The sequence below is a fragment of the Apium graveolens genome, chromosome 7 (genome assembly GCF_009905375.1).
Source record: "Apium graveolens cultivar Ventura chromosome 7, ASM990537v1, whole genome shotgun sequence".
Lineage (NCBI taxonomy): Eukaryota > Viridiplantae > Streptophyta > Magnoliopsida > Apiales > Apiaceae > Apium > Apium graveolens.
In genome coordinates this window covers 90,796,265-90,820,332 of record NC_133653.1, presented here as the reverse complement: position 1 = coordinate 90,820,332, position 24,068 = coordinate 90,796,265, and the positions used below count along the sequence as shown (strand labels likewise).

Genomic DNA, 24,068 nt, shown 5'->3' with positions numbered 1-24,068 from the left:
TCGTGTTAGTAGTTTGTAGTTTTTCTAAAATTAAAAATAAATATAAGTTATTTTAGTTAATTTAACGTAACTTAATAAATTTTTAATATAATTTACAAATCATTTAAAAAATATTTTTATTTTATAAATTAAAAAGACAATTGGATGAACACTAACTAAATTTTTTTTTTACAAAGAATAGAAGTCGAGTTATATTAAAAACAAAGTTGACGGAGAAAAAGTCAACATATGTCACGCACATGGTTTCGCTTATTAATAAAGAGTGTAGATGCCATTTTAATATTATCATACCAATCGAAAACATAGTCAAACAATAAAAAAATGGATGATTAACGGATCATGAATTCATAAATTTTCGGAGGCCAGTCTGATCAAATCCAGGCTAATTTCCACTTAATTTCTGTCACTGAAAAAGTATACAATTTTTAATAATTGTGCATTAGAAAGATTCAAGTCCAGCAGTTGGCACATTTAAAAGATGTGTATATACGCGCAGATAGAAAAACAGTCTATCAAACGGCATACAGCTGCTCAAACGAAATTAATCCATGCACGCCGTCTGAGGAAAACGTCAAATGGAATATGCAATCCGTCCTCCCAACATGGTTAATTGACTAAGCTCTGAGGCTTATCCAAGCTAGAGTGTCGTATCGTTAATTTGAGTTTGTACTTTTACACTCGTTTGTCTGTCTAAATCGTGCCAAGTCTCACTCGGTGTTAGATACACATGCAACGGATTAAGACTGTTTCATGAAATCCAAATCTAGGACGGCAATTGGACCTACCACACATTTCTCTATATATAAGGAAAGACCTGTGTGTACATATGCATACCTCAATCATAATCATATACATTCATCTCTCTGTTTATACAAATCAGCTTCTCACAATTTGAAAGGAAATGGTGAAATTCATTGTCTTGGTAGGGCTTTTAGCTCTTTCTTTCTGCTTTGCCATGGCAGCTGACCATAGTCCACTTCAAGATTTTTGCGTTGCTCAATCAAACAGCCAAGGTAAAGAAATATTAGAAGTATTCTTTCTTTTTTTTGTGTTTACTGCACTAACCTCCGATCAAAAGTACTAAATTTATAGTTTTAAGCTGCTTCAATTGCAGTAGTATAGAGTGCGTATATAATTACTTGCATGTCTCACACTTGCTGGCCAATTTTCCTTGACAATCTGCAGTTCTCATAAATGGATTAGCATGCAAGAATCCGAGCATGGTTCAAGCCAGTGACTTTTCTTTTAGCGGACTTCATATATCAGGCAACACAAGCAATGCAGTTGGCTCACGAGTAACTCCTGTGGCCACAACTCAGATTCCAGGACTAAATACACTAGGCATCTCCCTTGTCCGCATTGACTATGCACCAGGGGGCATCAATCCTCCTCACACCCATCCTCGTGCCACCGAAATCTTAACAGTCATTAAAGGCAGCCTTGAAGTTGGATTTGTCACCTCAAATCCGGACAATAGATTAATTTCAAAAATACTACACAAGGGTGATATGTTTGTCTTCCCCATTGGTCTCATTCACTACCAGAAAAACGTAGGAAAAGGCAATGCCATGGCTATTGCAGGTCTTAGCAGCCAAAATCCAGGAGTCATTACCATCGCAAATGCTGTGTTTGGTTCTAAACTAGCTATATCAAGTGATATACTTGGTAAGGCATTCCAAGTGGGCAAGAATGTCGTCTCCAGTATTCAGTCTGAGTTCTAGAAGAACTTTATCGATTACATTTAATGCAATACTAATTTGTTACTTGATGTTCTTTTTGACCAAAATGTTGCAAAACTTTGCTTGTTATCGCTGACGAACTTGCTCTAACCTCTAGCTTTTTGTGTAATTGTATAACTAGTGCCTGTAACTGATATTTTTTTTTTAAAATTCCTTGCAATTCCAGTTTCCTGCTGGTGGAAAACAAATTCTACAATATGTTGTTGCACTATTATCATCGGGATTTTAATCTATCAATTAACCAATAAGTGAAAAACTCCACATGCACTATTAGGATATTCTTCAGAAAAATCAATAAATAAAAATAAGGATTTCTTTCGCTCCAACTGCCCTATTAGGATATTCTACAGAAAAACCAAGAAATAAAAACAAGGATTTCAACCGCTCAATCTGAAAAGTGCCCCAAATAAACAGGGCCGCTCGTGAACAAAATTCGGGATCAGCTCGTTTAAATGAATTTGGTTCGGCTAATTTTGTTAAACTAGCAGGTCATAAATATGAAAATGGTTGAGTCGTGGTTTTTATCTGTTTGGCTCAGACTATATTTGTTTAGCTCGAATTAGGTTGGAACTCGATAACTCGACTAGAACAAAGTTTATATATATATATATATATATATATATATATATATATATTACAAATAATAAATTATTAATGACCTTTTTTTGCCAAATTTAGAGCAGATTTTATTAAAAAATTGAAAGAGATTTAATCGGGAAAACCCTCAACTGATGATACAATCAGGTTATGAAAAATAAATGAGCTAAATAATTAGCCGCTTCAACAATATATTCAACAATATCTAACAATGGTCCCCAAAAACACAATTTTAAAAATTACAAAATAATTCTATGATCACAAAATAATAATGGTGAGCACACGATATTACGTACTCAACACAAGGAGCTTCCGATATTAGACGTTCTAGAATAACTTTTATGGATTTTTTTTAATGCAATACCGATTTGTTATATGAAGTTATGTTTGGCCAAAACGTTGCAAAACTGTTGGGTTTCCTAAGCAGGCCTAACTCCACATTAGTATGATATTGTCCTCTTTGGGCCAGACCCGCACGGGTTTATTTTGGGTCAGTCCCAAGAGGTCTCATTCTAATGAAGTTAAATGGCTGCTTATATGCTAGTAATCTTCCCCTCTCACGAACAACTCACGAACAACGTGGGACAACTCCTAAAAATCTCCTCATTCACACATCGGGCTCGACATTTGTCATATCTACCTCCTAATTGTGCGATATGTTCCCCCTGCACCCATACTGGAATCTTTCTGGCTTTCTGACTCCCCTAAGGTCCATACTGGAAGGTCCACCTCCTCTCCCTTAAAGTCCTTCCCGGGGTAACCTATCTGTCGCCTCTTCTAGGTCCATTCTTGGAGCCCGTCTGAGATTGGTTTTGGACTATTATAACTTGAAAATCTGATACCACTTGTTGGGATTGCTAAGCAAGCCTAACTCCACATTAGTATGATATTATCCGCTCTGGGCTAGGCCCGTACGAGTTTATTTTTGGGTCACTCCCAAAAGGCCTCGTTCTAATAAAGTTAACTGGCTGCTTATATTCTAGCCATCTGCCCCTCTCACGAACGATGTGGGACAACTCATAACAATATTTGTTAGAATATACCTTGAATATGGTTTAAAGGGTTATCTATTTTGACCCTATTTTTCTGGGCTTTTCTGTAACCGCCCAGTGAATAATATATAAACCCTTTAGGCCATAACCTAAACATGTACTTAGTAATCTGTATCGGCATAAATCAAGATCAATAAAACTTTTCTCTTCTGCCTATTTATGTTCTTTTCTTTACATTTATTACAATATTTCTTTCATTCGTTAAAACAAAATGGTATCAAGAGTTTGGTTCTAATTCTAGGGCTTGAATTTCGGTTCGGGAGAAAGATATTTGGGATTTCTGGGATGTTCGGGAGAAAGATGTCCAATCGGTGAAAAACTCCATATGCACTCTTAGGACATTCTTCAGAAAAAACATATTCTTCAGAAAAACTCCCATAATTGATCTACCAATTGTAATATAACTTTCTTGTATATATAATGTCCCATATATTGGCGAATTATAGCAAAACGGTGGGATTGAAGTTTGAAGAATAATTATAGATACTATAGTCTACCTTACAAGAGGATTTTATAAACACAAGAAGAATTGTCTTTACCAAACAAAAAACATAAATTAGATATTCATGATAGTCAATTAGAAACCTCTAATTCTTGTATTGGTTTCTCTCTTACCTGTTAATTAGTTTCTCTCTTTTTTTATTAGTTTAACCTAAAAGGTCATAAAAACATCTAACAAATTATTCCAAGCTACTAAATCATAAGCAATAATATACTTGAAGTTATTACTTATGGGAATTCTTTACAGGAAATGAACTTTTACAAAACTAATTCAAACATACACTCACACCCTTAGATTTTTTATGTGTTCACTTAGTCAACTTCAACAGTTGAACTTGAACGTTTTCAATTTTTAATGATTGTTACATATTTTTATGTGCATTTGAATGGTTAAAATGAAATTAAGTCTTTTCTTTACTATGCATATATTTCACTAGTAAAAAAATAACTCTAAAATTGATTATAGACGTTTATTTTTAGTTAAATTTGACATAATTGTATCAGTCATTATTAGATTTGTCAATTTTTGCAAAATTCATAAATTTTTACATTAATTTAATCAATTACTTTTGACTAAAATTTTGAAAAAATTAAAGTTTAAAAAGTTTGAATAGGGCTTCCTCTGCATTCTACATTCAGCTATTTTTTTCTAGAAAAATTAAGCTACAATCTAACATCATAATTTAATGTTAAATTTCTTATTAATATTACTTTTTTATATAATCAGTTTGACGAAAATGATGTGTGTATATATATGTATATATATATTACTTAACATAGTTGTTTTGATTGCCCAGATATCGTTGATTTGTGGAAATTATTTATCATCGAAAATGCCAATACATAAGTTCATTTTGTTAGTGTTAATCTTGTATGGAACATATTGTAAGAGGGGAATTGAGAATGTGTATGTAAGAGAGGAATTGAGAATGTGTACAAATATGTGGGTGTGTATATACATAAATCTATAATTGTGTATATTTGTGAGTTCATTTGTGTAAGAGAGACCAGAAGGGGAAGATAGGGAAGAAATTGGGAGGGAGAGCAGAAAAAAATATAATACAGTGATTATAAATATATGTATGTGTATAACGGGTTTATAAAATGTAAGAAGGCCGTTGGATTGTTGTATTGATTAGTTAAATCTAGAACATTGGATATGTTTCACGCGAATCGCTGATATATGATTAACTCTAACCGGATATAATTAGAGCGATGACCTTAAATTCGACTGCATTCAGTCATATTTAATTTCTACCGGTTATAAATGAAGGTTGACCGCAACTATGACCGCATTCGGTCACAATGTAATCTTTAGCTAGAGTGATGCATGTGCATACTCTAAATAGGTATAAACTATTGATTTGTTCTTAATTATTTTATGTATTTATATGTTAGAAATATGATAAGAATTATTTTGTGTGTTAAAAATATGATTCACGAGTTACACAATACTTAATGTCACTACAAGTTAGTATTGTTCTTAAATACATGAAATTTTCTTCTTTTATTAACTTTGCATGAATTTAAACTTATTTCTACCATATAATCTATATTATAGTATAATAATTAAAATGTGGTATCATTTAATACTTTCTTGGTTTTGTTTGGTTTTCTTCAATTATGATTTCTTAATCAAACAATAAGGACTACATACTAAAATAATACAATCCTACCAGAAATAAATATTATATTATTATTTAATATTCAAGTTTCCAAGTTCAAATTTATACTAAATTATATAACTGAAATGGGGTATAATTTAGTACTATTTTTTGGTTTGGCTTGGTTATATTCAAATATGACCATAAGATCTTCTTAATCAAATAATAAGGGCCGTTGGATCTAAATATTAAAATAATACACCACATAAATTTCTAGGTTCGAATCTCACCAACAATAAATATTTATATTATTATTTATTATCTAAATTTCCAAGTTCGAATCCAGCCTGAATCAAACAAGCAAACGAGTACATTATTATTTATACATTACTCAAGTTTTCAAGTTTGAACCCCGGAAGCAATAAACATTTATATTATTAAATAGAGGATTAAAAATAAGCTTATGACAAAAAAACAAATAAGCTCTCAAGTTCGAATCTCACCAGCAGTAAATATTTATTTTATTATTTAGAAACATAGTAATAAGGCTAATGATTTAAATCACATCAATCATTTATTATTTTATGCTATTTAATTTTAACTAGATTTGTACACATTCAAATTAAAATCCTGATAGTAAGGTAATCACTTTATATTAATTAATTTTAATATTATTTTAGTCATATTATATTTTATTCAAATTATAAATAAAATAAAATATAAAAAGTGAAAATAGACATGTTCATCGCCCGGGCTTTAAAGCTAGTTATTATAATACTTTAAGTATGACATTGGTATATAGAAGTTATTTAATCAGTGGTATAAATGGTTACAATGCACTGAATGCTTAATACATATATTTTGTAATCTATATCTTTTTAAATATTCAATTCGTAAATATTTACGGTACATTTAAATATTAGTATTAGATAGTCCAAAAGATAGGGGTGTTCACTGATTGGTTTGGTCCAGAATCTCGTTTTTTTCAAACCAAATTATTGTGAACAGTTTTATAAAACACAAAATCAAGGTTAAATGCGAAGACCAAACCATACTGGACAATATTATAACGAATCGGTTCCGTTTCGAACCACGATTTGAACTCAATCATTAACTTTTATTTTATTTTTGTTAAACTTATAGCGAATCTCTTATTTAAAAATATGACATAAATTTTATAGTATATTAATATTAATATTATATATTATATATAAGTACTATTATTTACTTTATATTAGACGTTTATATAACTAAATTTAATTTAAATAAATACACACATGTGACTAAAACTACGACATATTAACAATTAACTCAAGTTTTTATAGATTTATAAAATAGTATGTGCTTTGAATATAATGTACACACTCATATACATAAAATCATAATTTATAATCTTAATTAATAATTTCATATTATAACATTTTATATACTACTCCCTCCGTCCCGGTAGGTTCTCAACATCTAAAATGGAGAGTTCGACACGCATTTTAAGACTCTTATCCATTATAGTTCTATAACTTATTTTAAAGATTTTTTTTGAATAAAACTTTAAACATTTAATTTTTATTCCAACGAAAAAAGTTTATAAAATGATTTATATAACTATAGTAGACAAGTGTCTTAAAATGCGTGTCGAACACTCTATTCCAAATGTTAAGAATTCATTGGGATGAAGGGAGTATTACATAACGGTCCAGTTAGTTTCGAACGATTTTATATTATTAAAAACCAAAACCAAACCGTTTAGTGTAAATGGTCCGAATAACCGAACCATCAACAATAATTTTAGCGTTTTTGGATTTTTTGTTTAGATTGTCCGGATTCGGTCTAGATTAACGGTTTGACAGATTTTTGAACACCGTCCCAAATCAAAATTTAAGACAATGGACAAAAAAGATAGCTCCAACAATGTCCTAAATTTGTCTTAAAATGCTAGGACACGTATTAAATACCCTATTTTAAGGCTATTCTAGTGAAGCCCTATTTCACTTTTGTTACATATTGAGTATAACACGGGGGTGAAGGTGTTTTCTTGATTTTTAGGCTTTTTCAAACTATTTAGATATGGTGAACGAAGCAGACTAATTTGTAGAAATATTGTGCTTAACAAAATTAATAAAGCATGCACAACAAACACAGTGTTTTCAAAACTCACTTAACTTTATATTAAAATTAAGTATGTCTTTCTACAAATCCCTAGGTTCTTTGTAAGTAAAGAACTCAGCTTCTTTCTTGAGAGAGTAGTTCAAAATCTAGATCTGTTTGTTACACTTTAAAACAAAAGACAAGTGTTTACTTTATAGATTAGTAAACACAGGTTTACACATCATGCAATAAGATGTACTAAACCATATTTTAAGTTATCTCTAAAATCTTGTCTTAGTGAATCTTGTAGGTCTTAGTGAATCTTTGCAAATCTTGTAGGTCTGTAACCTTTCTTTGTCTTAGTGAATCTTTTCAAATCTTGTAGGTCTGTGACCTTTCTTTGTCATTTAATTTTGGCCCTTGATCTTGCACTCTTCAAGATGCTTTTGTCGACTTTTCAATCTAAGTGATTAGATCGTTTGTTGATTAATAATCTTGAATCTTTAACTTTTCTGCATTCTGTACTTGAGGTTCATATCGAGATCGCCAGTTTGTTATATAGAGAACTAACATCTCGATAAGTATAAAGGCTTACCGAGATTTTTGAGTTCTCTATAAGTGTTTTGACTTGTCATGGTCTCTGAGTTCTCTATAAGTAAATTTAGCTTGTCGAGGTCTCTAAGTTCTCTATAAGTGTCTTTGACTTGTCGATATCTCTGAGATCTCTAATGAGAAATTGACTTGTCGATATCTCCAATTTTCACATCTTCATTTTGACTTGTCGATATCTTTGAGACTTCTCTATAAGCTATTTTGGACTTCTCGATAAGTCATTCTAGAGTTCTCGAATGACTTCTCTATATGACTTGATCTGTGACTTGTAGATATCTTGACTTAATATATTTTTCTTAAAACAGATTTATTCAACTCAAAGCTTCATTACCTTTTCTCCGAGGCATGATCTTGTTGATCTTCTTCCGTAGTTTATTCTTACGCTTGAGTTGAGACTGTTCACAGAAAAATACTACAGTCTGATCTTTAACATTTTTACAGACTCAAGTAATATAATACAAAATACAGATTAAGACTATCATACAACTAAATCTTAGGGTTGTCAATGTGACTTAGTCTTGTTATAATACAGGCATGTCTTGCACAATAATCTCCCCCAATTTGTGAGAAGACTGTTTATCATAAATTTATGTCTGGTAACAAGACTAACCCCAAGTTACAATGATACAATAAAAGTTTACATAAAATTGACAAATCACAAATACAACTTTTATACATTGAGTGATTACATGAGTTTAATAAGTACATTCAACACAAGAAATTTCCATAGCCTAATTCCTTTCTAATGAGGTCCTTAAGATTTACAAGCACTTGAAGTTTCTCTATTATTTCAGTTCCTCTTAGAGCTTCCAAAAGCTTGAGCTAATCATCCATTGAATAACCATTCAAGTAACCAACTCTGAGTCTTGAAAATCTGCCAACCTTTACATTTAGAAAGTGTCCATCCTTAGAAATTCTGCTCATCCCCTTTGCCTTGAGCTCATTTTATCTTTGTTCAAACATGGCAATTTCTGCTGTATATTTCCTATCCCTTTTTTCCTTTTCAGCCTTTGCTTTTGCTCTTCTTTCATCTATTAATTTCAACCATACACACATTACAACCCTTCATGCCCTTGTACTTGTGTCCTTATCCTTCATTAAGCTAATCACCCTCTTAATATGTGGTTGAAAGTGTGTCCATTAAATCCCTGCCAAGTAGAGTGAAGTAGTCATCTTGATAGTAGATTGTGATTTCTCTCAATGATACAACCCAAACTCTGACTATTTATTCAGCTAATTGTTGAAAGTAGTCATCATCTGTTATGCACCAATTTAAAGGTAGAAAATCAGTCTGAGTAAAACAATTCCAGATAATCCTTTCTTCAACTTGCAGCTTCTTTGGTTTTCTCCCAATAGTTTTGAAATGAGTTCACATTGTGGCTTAAATGAAAGTAGGTTTGAGATTTTCTTTAGGGTGGATTGGCTAAAGGTGATTGGTATTTTAAGTAGAAGTTTGTAGTTTGTTTGTACAAAATTTATTGCTTAGAGGTTAAGGGTAGTTGAGTGTTTGAGTTTGCACACTTAGAGGATTGAGCTTGTAGGATTTGGATTTGTAGGACATTTTTCTTGGTGCCTTAACCATCTTCCTTCTTCTTCATTCTTCTTTTATTTCCCCTTTTCTTGTCATCCCTCTTCTTCTCATCCTGCTTCTTATCTTCTACTTTGCTGCCGGTTGCTTTAAAAGAGTGACTTGGATTTGAGCCAGAAGGTTTTTGCTCATCATGCTTCTGCTAATCATCATCCTTGTCATCTTTTAAGTTAAATTGAGAGTTTGGCAACATGGTCTCTACATTCTGTAGGTATCTCCCCGGATCCTAATCATCTCCCCATCTTCGGCTGTTTTGAAGTTCTTTCTCTTTAGATCAGTCTCCAATGTCATTATTAATCTTGTATTTCCACTTACACAATTTTTGGGTAATATGAAGTATCTGCATTGTTTAGTTTGTAGACAAATGTAGGCCACCCCTTACTTGGATGTAGATAGGCTATAGGAAAAGCAGTTATCTGAGCTTGCTTGAGTTCTTTGAGCAATTGGGTGTCCTCTGAAGTTACTAGATTAACTCTATCAATTATTACATCCAGCTTAGATGCTCTAATTCTTTGTAGATTTGAAAGAGACACCTGCAGACATCTGTCCAAACCAAAGTCATTGACATTGGCTACTATCCTCTTCTCCAAAAGGTTGTCAACCTTTACTATTACAACTCTTAAGGAATTGATATTATTGGCCAAAGCTCTCTTGTTAGTAATGTATTTATTTGCCATAGAGATTCTTAGAACTTCCAGTAGCTAATTGAACTCCTTATCTTGACAGGGTCCTTCTGCAGCTATCTGGAGCCTGTCTTTACTAACACTTTGAGAGACTTTTAATTGCATAGAACTTTGACCAGAGAGAGTAGTAGATTTTCCTGCCTCTTGAGATTGTGAAGATTTACTAGCTTCCTTGGACTATATAATCCTAACTTCTATCTCCCCATTAGTCTTATTGGCGGGCAGGGGTTGTGGATTTGGAATTTCCGGACTCACAACTTCAGGAAGAGCAGGTAAAGGAACATTCAAGGCACCCATGATAGCTTCCAAAGAAATTGAATTTCTGCATTTGAAGATGTTTATGGGAGTCTACCAGGGTCCTGATGTCATTCTGTTGACTCTGCACTAGAGAAGTGAGAGCATTAACCTGAGCTGTGAGCGAGCCATTAGAGGCTAGAATAGTTGAAACTTGATGTTGTAGAGATTGAATTTGGAGATTTGTTGATGTAGAAGGAGGGTTTTAAAAGCTTGAAGAGATAGGAGAACCAAAAGTATCTTGAACTATTTCCTTGATTCATTACATTAAAAGAGCAGATAGTTCATATCTAGCTTGATGAAGTTGATCCTGTTTGACCCTAGTGTCATTGTTACTGGTAATGTGATTCTGGACAACTTCATAGAGAGCCACAAAGTACTGTTTGAGATTCTTGATGCTTTGCTCCATGCTAGTCATGTCAAACCTTGTCGTTTGGTCAGCAAATGTCTTAAACTTGTTCTTGATCTGAACTTGAGTAGGTACAAGGTCATCAAGCTAGTCTTTCACCAATCTTCTTATCTTATCATGATGGTTATCCAGAGTCTGTTGGAGTACTTTACTCATGAGGTGAAAAGCTGTAACACCCCCAAATCCGGGGTCGGGGATCCGGGTTGTCACGAGTTTCATTTCCCTTAATAACACCCAATCTTAATAATTACTCAACTACTCTGTACTGTGACCCCACAATAAACACACACACCACACGTTATAGTCTCAGAGATGAACATCCAAAAAAAAAATAATCACAAGTCATTTTATTCCATAATTATCTGCCAATACACCTTAGAAGGTTTTCTGAATAAATTTACATTTTCTTTGCCATTATTACAATTCGTAAATATACATAATCTGGTACATCAAAAGTTGAAGCCTAGTCTATTGGTATTTCCCTACCTCAGCTACAGTGACTTCAACACCTATAGGAAACTGCGGAATGCTTCCTATCCGCTCGCGAATTGGGAGCTTGGTCCTATTCATCTTATCTATCTGATGTTGTGTGATGAAAGAAGAAAGCAAGGGTGAGCAGCAAGCCCACCAAAATAATATGTATAATGATTAACAATATATGAGCCTACTCATAATACTCATGAAAGTCTTGGTCAAAAGAAATGAACCAAGTTGATATCTTAATGCGATGAAGTCGCAAAATATTCAGTATATATATATATATATACATATATACTTTTCAAAATATTGGAAGTCCTCTTCCATGCATAATATACACAAAGTCCCAGTGTATAACTTTATAAAAATATCGTTGCAAGGTGATCTCATATATCTAACCTTGTCTCAACGTTTTTCTGAAAATCTTTGTCATGCATAAGATAATCATTTACTAGATATAAGTTTAAAAGATGAAGTTACAAGATACTCCAATATACTTATATCTTTTCCAAATACTACTTAAACTACCACCATTCAAGTTATAATTAGTTTCCAAAGTTCATCACATAGATGAGACTACAAGACCAGATTTGAATAGATTAAATCTTTAAAATATCATCAAAATAAAATGAAGTTACGAGATACTTCATTTGATGCAAACATCATTTTGAAAACTTGACCTTGCCAACACTCAACAATCGCCCAACCGTAGCCTTTCTATCGAAGTGCTCTGGGTAGTATTGCAGAAATATCCAATTGGATGATGAACTCATTACGGGAGTTTGCCGCGCCAGGAAGACCACTTACGATGATCAGTCGTAGTAGTGCAACCCCACCATTTTCTACATGTAGAGGAGAACCTGTCGGATTTACTTGTCAACCGAACACTGAACTCCTAAGGAATGGACCGCCTTAGCGGAACTTCCAGGCCATTTGGGCCAATATAATAAGGCTGGGCCGGCGCCACTCGACCACTTACGCCACTCCTAGTTCAGATGAAATCCATGACTCTGAAACGTAAAGCTCGTTCCCCCTTCCCCAAGTAGAAACTTGTTGATACGGCTCCACCAAGAAGTCGTATCTAGTTGGAAAGGAAAACTCACCGATATTTCCCAGGCGATGCCTGTTAATGGATTAACTTGTTCCAAGAATTTTACTTCCCGAGTGTTGGGTAAGTAATCAATTCATTTATCAAAGCAGCAACCTTGTTGCGAATAGAAAACACACCACAGAGCCGGATCCCTCAGGTTTTGAGCGAGTATTTAAATCCCCTTAAAAAGGAAGATCTTAAATATAAAAATGAGTTTTGGGATCCGCTCTAACTTTTAAAAATCATTTTGAAGACTCGAAAATACTTTATAGAGTGTTTGGAGTAAAGCTGATTTAATGAAGTAAATCAGTCCCCAGAATATTTAGAAAATGACTGAATATTATTATTTAAATAATATTCCCATAAAGAATAATCTTTATAAAAATAATTGAAGTAGAAGTATTAAAACTTATACTTGAAATGGATATCAAATAACCAAAGATATACTTATATGAAAGTACTATCTTTATTTGAATAATCGAAAATAAGTTTGATTATTGACACCTTATTCTTTAATAAAATAAAGAATATATCTCAGCAAATAATCGGAGTCATAAATCCTCAAATGAATATTCAAATAATATTCATTAAATAATATAAACTGAGTCATAAGCCCTCGAATGAATATTCAAAATAATATTCATTTAATATAAAGGAGTCATACGCCTTCGAATAATATTCGAAATAATATTCAATAATAAAATAAAGCTAAAGTTATCGAATAAACCTTATTCAATTAATAGTTTTGAAAACTATGACCATATATATATATAAGTATATATATATATTTATATCCATATATACAAAACCTACTCGGGATCCTCGACTCCCGATTTTAGAAAATATTTTCACCTTTGGGTCCCTATACTAAGGGTATATGCAAATTACCGCTATCCTCTAGCATAGGTATTATCAACTGAATCAATTGAATCGACAGATATATATCAAGATTACGAAACAGACATGCATATATACCATATCAGCATGCTCCAATATATCGCAAAATTTGCTAATAACAATCATGCACTTATCACAAGATAATGCATATACATATATTTACATCACAACAACAGTATAACGGGTAGAAAACTTGCCTGAGCGACTGGGGGTTACGAATGGCTCGGGACGAGTCTGGTAACCTATAAACAACAAGTAAGTTGGAATTAAGCCAAAGTCACTTGTAAATCTATACATTAACCAACTTAGACTCTAACGCTCGCTTTGCGCTTACTGATTCTCTTAAGTCACTCGAGTACCCTCGGCTCCACCATTTTTAATAATTTAACCATTACGAGTTTTAAGGCGATTCCTTTGCGAGTATCTTACCAACTGCCTAACACTCTTACCATAATTGCTTCATACATTAATTAACCCTTTTTGGTCTTTAATCCTATGTTTCAAAGTAAGGCGAGGGGAAAAGTTTCGTTCGCGAAACGCCGTTACTTGAAACGGTCGTTTCTCCTAAACCGTGCATCGGAATCGAACGAACTACATATCAAAACGAAGCTCGTAACATGAGCTATCTAAACATGGCAATGGTCAAAATATAGCAGGGGGTTCTCGGGTCCTAATGTTGTGCACAATAACAGTCTAAAGAAAATCGGACGTTACGACGGCTATGTTTACGCGATTTCCCAATTTTAAACCATTCAAAACCAACCACAATTCAACCTCAAATCAAACACACAACCAACATCCATCCAAACCACATCATAACAGCCCCAACAAATCCACATTAACCATTTATACTTATTCCCCACATGAACTAAAAGCTTTACTTAGGTTCTTTAACTAATTATCAAGATTTACCACTCCAACAATACCACAAAACCAACTAATCTCTACAAACTCAATCAAACTTCAAACAATCAAGCATCATGCTTCACATATACTATATCAAACATATTCATTCCTAATTACTCAAAACTAAAGCTAGGGTTTGTAGTTTATACCTTCCTTGGAGAGTGGAGAATCAAGAGAATGGCTTGGAATCACCCTTAAAGTCCTTATCCAAGCTTAATCTAAACAAAACTTCAAGAACACAAATTTTAGTTCTTGAAAAACACTATTCACCATCTTCTTCCATGATTTATAGAAAAAGATTGGCTTGGAATTAGAAGCTTAAACTTATAGGAAGTATGTAACTATCCATGGGGAAGCTTAGATAATTACCTTGCTAAATAGTAAGTGGTGGATCTTGGATCTTCAATTTTTAAGAAATGGGCCGAGAGCTAGCTTGGGAAGAAAGAGATTTTTGTGTTTTGTTTGATGAAAAATGAAATGTTTGCTTGGTTGGTTGATTTTTGTGTTGTTTTTAGTTAATTACCTTGTTGCCCTTGAGTTTGTGTGGTTAAAAAGTCACCACATCTCCTTCCTTCCCATGTCATGCTTGTGTCATCCTCATGATGTCATCCTCCCCTCCGTGTCCTCTTCTCATTGGTTGGGTGACATCATCCTCTCTAATCCCTTTGATTCACTTCCTAATTGTTTGCCTAATGACCGCTGATCTGTTATACGGTTCGCTTAACTTTCGTTTTCGTTTATCGTTTGAGGGATCATACCCGGGATCTTATTACTTAGGTTCCCTTAACCTTTCTCAATACATTATATTCCTTTTTATGATCCTCTATTATAATCCTTTAATTTAAATCCTTTTATCCTGTTACCTTATACTCAATTCTTTCCGTATCTAGTGTATTTCTGGGAAAAACCAAAGTGTTCGGATTTGGATTCTGACGATCTTTACATACACTTATATCCCATATAAAGTACTAATAAAATCTCAGAATATCCATATCAGAACCCCTACATAGTGTGGCATGAAAAGTTTTTCTCATTCAGCAAAAACACTATTCATAAGGGTTTTAAAAATTTCCCAAAAATTGGGGTTATTACAGTCTCCCCTCCTTAAAAGGATTCCGTCCCGGAATCAAATTGAAAATAAATAGGCATACTCTTTTAGCATTGCACTTTCTAACTCTCGAGTAAATTTTTCCACATTGTGGTCCTACCACCAAACTCCGCCTAGTTTGATAACCCTTCTCCTAAGTGCTTGTTCCCTTTTTACTCTATAACCCTTCCTGGTTGCTCCATATAGGTTACGTCTGGTTGCATGTCTATGCGCTCATATGCCCCTAATTATCTGGCATCCGAATTACACTTCCTTAACATTGATACGTGAAACACGTTATGACTTGCTACAGGTTCGGGGGTAGGGCTAGCTCATATGCTAATTTCCCAAACGTCTTAATATATCCAAGGGTCCAACAATTGGTGGACTTAGCTTTCCTTTCTTTCCGAATCTCATTAACCCCTTCCAAGGGAATACCTATAACAACACTAGGTCCCCTACTTCCCATTCCTTGTCCTTTCGTGTCAAATCAACATACTTCTTATGTCCTTCCTGGCTACTACCAGTCGTCCTCTGATTAGATCTATTATATCCCTGGTCCTTTGGACTACTGCGGGTCCGAGCATCTTGCGCTCTACAACTTCATCCTAACATAAGGAAAATCGACATTGTCTTCCCTCAAGGATCTCATAAGGCGATATCTCAATACTGACATATGATCTATTGTCGTAAGAAAACTCAATCCGCGTTATGTGATCATTCCAATTTCTTTCAAGTCTATTGCACAGACTCTCATTATAGCTTCTAACATTATAGCTTTTGCTTCTCAATACCCATTCTTTTCCAGTTCGTAATCGCTATCACCTTCCGTTCCTAATATTATACTGGTTATACTTTTGCTCGTTAGCGTTCTATAACCTTTTAATAACCACGTCAACCTTAGTATCACGAATGTGTTTCCATTCCGCATACTACCACAACTTTACCACTCCTTTTTCAGCTGTTTCTATTTCCCAAAGTTTGATCAATCATATAGAAGTAAAGGAATTTGTTGAGAGATCACTATGATCATGAACACTTGTTATATCGCATAGTTAGTACAGAAGGTGGCCAACCTTTAGTACTTGACAAGCAATTAAACAATAGATGGTATCCTACTAGGCTTCTATCACACAGATAGATAGTCATTCGGCAATACCTCCCCTTCTGGAAGGGTTGTTCTTCTCAGCTTACATGAAATGAAAAGAAGAGAAAAGAACGAACTGAAGAGAATTGTATATATATAAAAAAAATACTGCCACAAAATATTTGGATTGGAACCTACCTCTGAACTATAGAGGTTTGTCATAGGAGAACAAAACATATATGTATTTATATCAACATCAAGTATTATAGCATCGTATTTCACATGCCTAAATATTTTTGCTATTCCATCCATCATTCTATGGACCCATGCTCCTCCTCGAGCTTATACACAATCACCTTTGAAACTCCCTCGACATCGAAAATCGAATCTGGGATCTCATTCTATACATCATCGTTACTAGAATTCTATGCTTGCACCGCAACCTTCCTCGTATAATAATATGACTCTCTATTGATAAGAAAGAATAACTATTCACTAGGTAGATACTCTACTTAATTAGTCTATCAATGATAACTTATACACTACCACGACCCGATTAGTGGTACTCAATCTCAACACCCATTCCAATACAACTCTCACGGTTGTATTCAGCTCAATACTCGCAGAATCATTGCTGCTTTACTATGGTCCACTACTGACCTACTGTCGTCATTCACGTTCCATGAAATCTTAATATCTAACCATACGGAGTCCATACACGTCATATAAAATCCTTCTAAGGAGGTAACATAATCACCATTCCTGATTCATGAAGAACACTCCTGATCCTGACATACATACATGACATGAAGCAGATAAAATTGCAGAAGGGTTTCCATCAATGCAACGATAGCAGGTTAATACTATTCTTAATCATATGCCTTCAATAGAAGACTTAACTCAAAGGTTTGTTTAGTCCTTTTTGAAATATGGTCCTGGCTTATCTCAAGATAGTATCTTCTGAGATAGATAGCCTGCTCATGGCGATTACACGAATTAAACCTTTACCAACTACTATTACGGTTGGGTATTGCACAATCATCAGAAGGAATGACAATCTTCCAACCCAAAATACAACCATCACAGCTTTAACCATCATCATTGTATCCCTCTCGCACGAGCGCCTATAATTATCCTCTTACATTTAAAGTGTCGGCCACCTCTTTGGCCTTTCCTGATAGTAATATTTCCTTACAATCAATGTCGTCTTAACCACTTTCACTAATTTTCTACCCTATTTCCAATCACTGCTTGAGTGAAGATGTTTTCCTTAAAATCAGATGGGTAAAAAAAAAATATCACCATTTTTCCATAAGTTATTGCCTCAGTCTTTAGAGGCTAATCACTGTTAAGACTGACTCTCAATCATACTTAGAACATCTTTTATCCTAGGCCCTAATTGCCCTGAACAATTTCGACCTGTACTGGTTCGATTCATACTTTCTCGTGGTTTAACACGTGCCCCACTTGGCATCATTATAATTACATCATATTTCCTTTATCCACATTTCTATTCTTGAGAATTTTGAATATTACCTTTTTCCTTGTAAAACCTCTAAGGTTATCCTTAAATCCTTCATCAGGTACACCCTAGGCACAGGGCATATCAAGATACCATTTATTAATACCAGGATCATTGTCTATATACTTCTGAAAAAAAAAATTCTCCATTGATCCTTAAAGGTTGTTGTTACCTTAACCCTTTCCCAATCATACTGTCAAAACTAATACTGTCCCTATTAGGGGTGACATGCCAACCTTTATGCAGTCCCCTAGGATTCATTTTAAGTTACCAATGTTCTATCCTTAATTCCACCTTTAAAAGGTACCTGCATCCTTCCATGGATAAATCAAGTCATATATCCCTGATAAGGGTGTCTTATTCAATCATTCCCACATCGATAATATATGTCTAATTTCACAATAACATCTGTATTCAAGATGGGGTCAATCAATATGGCCTCCGTAAGATAACAATGGTTATCCGCTTTTCTTGCCTAATTTGGTAATGATAACAAGGATGTTCTGGAAGATATCGGTCGTGTTCAACGTGAACCTCTTCTTAATAATTCCTTATTTACTTTTGTTGTTTATCTCAACAGTCACCTCAATGTTGGGATATCTTTCATATCTGGCGTCTCCCTTTCTGGGTATCATGCCACCGGTCTTACACTTCACCTTCTTGAAGGTCACTTCCTTCATCCAATTTTCTTAATTTCTTACTTTCTTGTCTCTTCAGTCTATCCGCGTCTCATTATTTATCCTTCGAATTATCTCAAGGTTTCCTCGAATCCTCCCAACTTACAGGGGATAAAATGTACATAACTCGTATGCCTTCAACCATCAACTTTAACTCATGGTGAATCACCCTCATACCAATGATTACATACTTTCCTATTTCTATTACTACGAGTCTTTAGGGTTTCCTCATACCCAACTCCCTTATCATTTCTCAAACTCTATTGCCTTTATATTCCTTTCCACTTCAGTTTCTTTTTATTTTCCTTTCTCTTATCATTATTTCACGAACCAATCACAACATAAGCATTGATTTCAAACATCCCGTCATTCCGGATTCGTGTCCTCAAAACGAATCTTGATAACTTTTACAACTTAGATTCCTAATTCATCATACTCGTCTGCCTTTGTTCTGGCTCTAAAGCTTTTACGTTATCTCCATAACCTTGGGAATTACTTTCTCGAAACAATTGATTGAACTTTAATCAGTTTATTATAATCTCTTGCTTCGTGCCTTCCTTGGCCTTTCACCAGCGGGTGGTCTCTCTCTTAGGAGGGTAAGTGATAAAAACAGTCTTTTGTGATTCGTCAATCATTTAGAATCTCAAATGATTCCTATATTTCCTTTAGCCAGGCTCTTGCCTCGACTGGGTCAGCTTGTTCCTTGGAACTCTGAGAGCTTAGCGACTTAGAGGTCCTGAAAGAATTTCACACCATATTGTTTCCTCAAGGTGGTGGTTGGGGATAATAGTCTAAGTTCTGTCTAGACAGGTCCATGAATTGCCGTATAGGAGTACCGTCTCGGGTCTCCTTTCCTTACTCGACTTTCTGTTTCCTTAGTATGAAATGTTTCATCCTACTCCCCATAATTGGGGTCATTTTTTTTTAATTTAAAATCCTCATTTTCCACTCCATTATGTCATGGGTTCCTTCTATCTTGATGGCGACCTCCCTGACTATCACGTTCAGGGTTTGCTCTAAATCTTATTCCTCAAACTATGGCTCTCATCTAAGTTCTCATCCTTACGCTCTTGAACTTTCGGAACCCAAATTCTATAGGGATACCTCATTATTCCCTTATCATCTTTCTCGGTATTAATCTCATATCTATTTGTTGGCTCTCTGCCTTCATTCATCACTTTTTCTGGCACAATATGTTCTTTTCCGATAATTCGGTCTGTATTGCAATCTCAAACAGCTTTTCGGTACCGGCTCCGGTTACCTTCACTTCTATTTCCATTTTCTCAAAATCTCTTATCTCAAAGACATTATCATCTTGAGTCTCTCCTTTTTTACTAAGGGCATCAGCCACCACATTGGCTTTCCCCCGAATGATAAAGAATCTCATAATCGTAATCCTTGATTAGCTCTAACCACCTTCTCTGGTGCATGTTGAGCTCTTTCTACGCGAAAATGCACTAGAGCACTTATGGCTTGTGTAAATCTCGCACTTCTCTCAATACAAGTAGTGCTTCCAATCTTTAGGGCAAAACTATTGCCACGAGCCTAAGCTCATGGATGGGGATATCGAATTTTATATTCCCTTAATTGTCTTGACATGTACGCGATTACCTTACCGTTCTGCATAAGCACGCACCCTAAGCCCTTGTGCGAAGCGTCACTACACTTCACAGAATCTCCTTTTCCATCCGGCAACGCCAGCATAGGGGCCGTCACCAACCTTTGCTTCAGTTCTTGAAAGCTGTTCTCGCATTTCTATGTCCATTCGAACTTCTCAGTCTTACGAGTAAGCCGCGTTAAAGGGGGCTACTATCTTTACAAACTTGAACGAACCTCCGGTAGTGACCGACCAATCCTACCTCTGGTAGTTTCCCTAACCATGGTCATCAATTCCTGAGTGGTCCTTTATTCATTCTTGTCAGGATCCTCCACGGGATCCTCCTCAACAACTATCCCTTCTAGGACAACATCCTCAACCGCTACATCCTCAATATCAACATCATCCGGTCCTGCATTAGGACACTCTATCGGATCCACAATCCGATCTCCAATTAGTAATAAAACATCATCGCGCTGTTGCTCCTCAACCTCAGGGTTCAGAGTCCCGCTACCATATACGATAACGAACTACGCTCCTATCACGATATTTATAAGGGTTCCCATAAGGGTTTTAACTGTCAGTACTACGTTAGGTAGCCCGACTATGAACTTGGCAAGAGTTCTTATTATCTTTGTGAACTTATTATCTTAACGCCACATCATCTCTGAGGTTTATAACGCTTAGCTCTGATACCACTTCTGTAACACCCCCAAATCCGGGGTCGGGGATCCGGGTTGTCACGAGTTTCATTTCCCTTAATAACACCCAATCTTAATAATTACTCAACTACTCTGTACTGTGACCCCACAATAAACACACACACCACACGTTATAGTCTCAGAGATGAACATCCAAAAAAAAAATAATCACAAGTCATTTTATTCCATAATTATCTGCCAATACACCTTAGAAGGTTTTCTGAATAAATTTACATTTTCTTTGCCATTATTACAATTCGTAAATATACATAATCTGGTACATCAAAAGTTGAAGCCTAGTCTATTGGTATTTCCCTACCTCAGCTACAGTGACTTCAACACCTATAGGAAACTGCGGAATGCTTCCTATCCGCTCGCGAATTGGGAGCTTGGTCCTATTCATCTTATCTATCTGATGTTGTGTGATGAAAGAAGAAAGCAAGGGTGAGCAGCAAGCCCACCAAAATAATATGTATAATGATTAACAATATATGAGCCTACTCATAATACTCATGAAAGTCTTGGTCAAAAGAAATGAACCAAGTTGATATCTTAATGCGATGAAGTCGCAAAATATTCAGTATATATATATATACATATATACTTTTCAAAATATTGGAAGTCCTCTTCCATGCATAATATACACAAAGTCCCAGTGTATAACTTTATAAAAATATCGTTGCAAGGTGATCTCATATATCTAACCTTGTCTCAACGTTTTTCTGAAAATCTTTGTCATGCATAAGATAATCATTTACTAGATATAAGTTTAAAAGATGAAGTTACAAGATACTCCAATATACTTATATCTTTTCCAAATACTACTTGAACTACCACCATTCAAGTTATAATTAGTTTCCAAAGTTCATCACATAGATGAGACTACAAGACCAGATTTGAATAGATTAAATCTTTAAAATATCATCAAAATAAAATGAAGTTACGAGATACTTCATTTGATGCAAACATCATTTTGAAAACTTGACCTTGCCAACACTCAACAATCGCCCAACCGTAGCCTTTCTATCGAAGTGCTCTGGGTAGTATTGCAGAAATATCCAATTGGATGATGAACTCATTACGGGAGTTTGCCGCGCCAGGAAGACCACTTACGATGATCAGTCGTAGTAGTGCAACCCCACCATTTTCTACATGTAGAGGAGAACCTGTCGGATTTACTTGTCAACCGAACACTGAACTCCTAAGGAATGGACCGCCTTAGCGGAACTTCCAGGCCATTTGGGCCAATATAATAAGGCTGGGCCGGCGCCACTCGACCACTTACGCCACTCCTAGTTCAGATGAAATCCATGACTCTGAAACGTAAAGCTCGTTCCCCCTTCCCCAAGTAGAAACTTGTTGATACGGCTCCACCAAGAAGTCGTATCTAGTTGGAAAGGAAAACTCACCGATATTTCCCAGGCGATGCCTGTTAATGGATTAACTTGTTCCAAGAATTTTACTTCCCGAGTGTTGGGTAAGTAATCAATTCATTTATCAAAGCAGCAACCTTGTTGCGAATAGAAAACACACCACAGAGCCGGATCCCTCAGGTTTTGAGCGAGTATTTAAATCCCCTTAAAAAGGAAGATCTTAAATATAAAAATGAGTTTTGGGATCCGCTCTAACTTTTAAAAATCATTTTGAAGACTCGAAAATACTTTATAGAGTGTTTGGAGTAAAGCTGATTTAATGAAGTAAATCAGTCCCCAGAATATTTAGAAAATGACTGAATATTATTATTTAAATAATATTCCCATAAAGAATAATCTTTATAAAAATAATTGAAGTAGAAGTATTAAAACTTATACTTGAAATGGATATCAAATAACCAAAGATATACTTATATGAAAGTACTATCTTTATTTGAATAATCGAAAATAAGTTTGATTATTGACACCTTATTCTTTAATAAAATAAAGAATATATCTCAGCAAATAATCGGAGTCATAAATCCTCAAATGAATATTCAAATAATATTCATTAAATAATATAAACTGAGTCATAAGCCCTCGAATGAATATTCAAAATAATATTCATTTAATATAAAGGAGTCATACGCCTTCGAATAATATTCGAAATAATATTCAATAATAAAATAAAGCTAAAGTTATCGAATAAACCTTATTCAATTAATAGTTTTGAAAACTATGACCATATATATATATAAGTATATATATATATATATTTATATCCATATATACAAAACCTACTCGGGATCCTCGACTCCCGATTTTAGAAAATATTTTCACCTTTGGGTCCCTATACTAAGGGTATATGCAAATTACCGCTATCCTCTAGCATAGGTATTATCAACTGAATCAATTGAATCGACAGATATATATCAAGATTACGAAACAGACATGCATATATACCATATCAGCATGCTCCAATATATCGCAAAATTTGCTAATAACAATCATGCACTTATCACAAGATAATGCATATACATATATTTACATCACAACAACAGTATAACGGGTAGAAAACTTGCCTGAGCGACTGGGGGTTACGAATGGCTCGGGACGAGTCTGGTAACCTATAAACAACAAGTAAGTTGGAATTAAGCCAAAGTCACTTGTAAATCTATACATTAACCAACTTAGACTCTAACGCTCGCTTTGCGCTTACTGATTCTCTTAAGTCACTCGAGTACCCTCGGCTCCACCATTTTTAATAATTTAACCATTACGAGTTTTAAGGCGATTCCTTTGCGAGTATCTTACCAACTGCCTAACACTCTTACCATAATTGCTTCATACATTAATTAACCCTTTTTGGTCTTTAATCCTATGTTTCAAAGTAAGGCGAGGGGAAAAGTTTCGTTCGCGAAACGCCGTTACTTGAAACGGTCGTTTCTCCT

At 34.7% G+C, this 24,068-nt stretch overlaps 1 protein-coding gene across 1 annotated transcript; it reads left to right on the top strand.

The window, feature by feature from the left end:
• Positions 1-852: 852 nt before the first annotated feature.
• On the top strand, positions 853-1,811 carry LOC141672817 (putative germin-like protein 2-1). Its single transcript, XM_074479499.1, has 2 exons — positions 853-1,013; positions 1,186-1,811. The coding sequence occupies exons 1-2, from the start codon at positions 902-904 to the stop codon at positions 1,719-1,721; spliced, it is 648 nt and encodes a 215-aa protein (XP_074335600.1). The 5' UTR covers positions 853-901; the 3' UTR covers positions 1,722-1,811.
• The last annotated feature ends 22,257 nt before the right edge of the window (positions 1,812-24,068 follow it).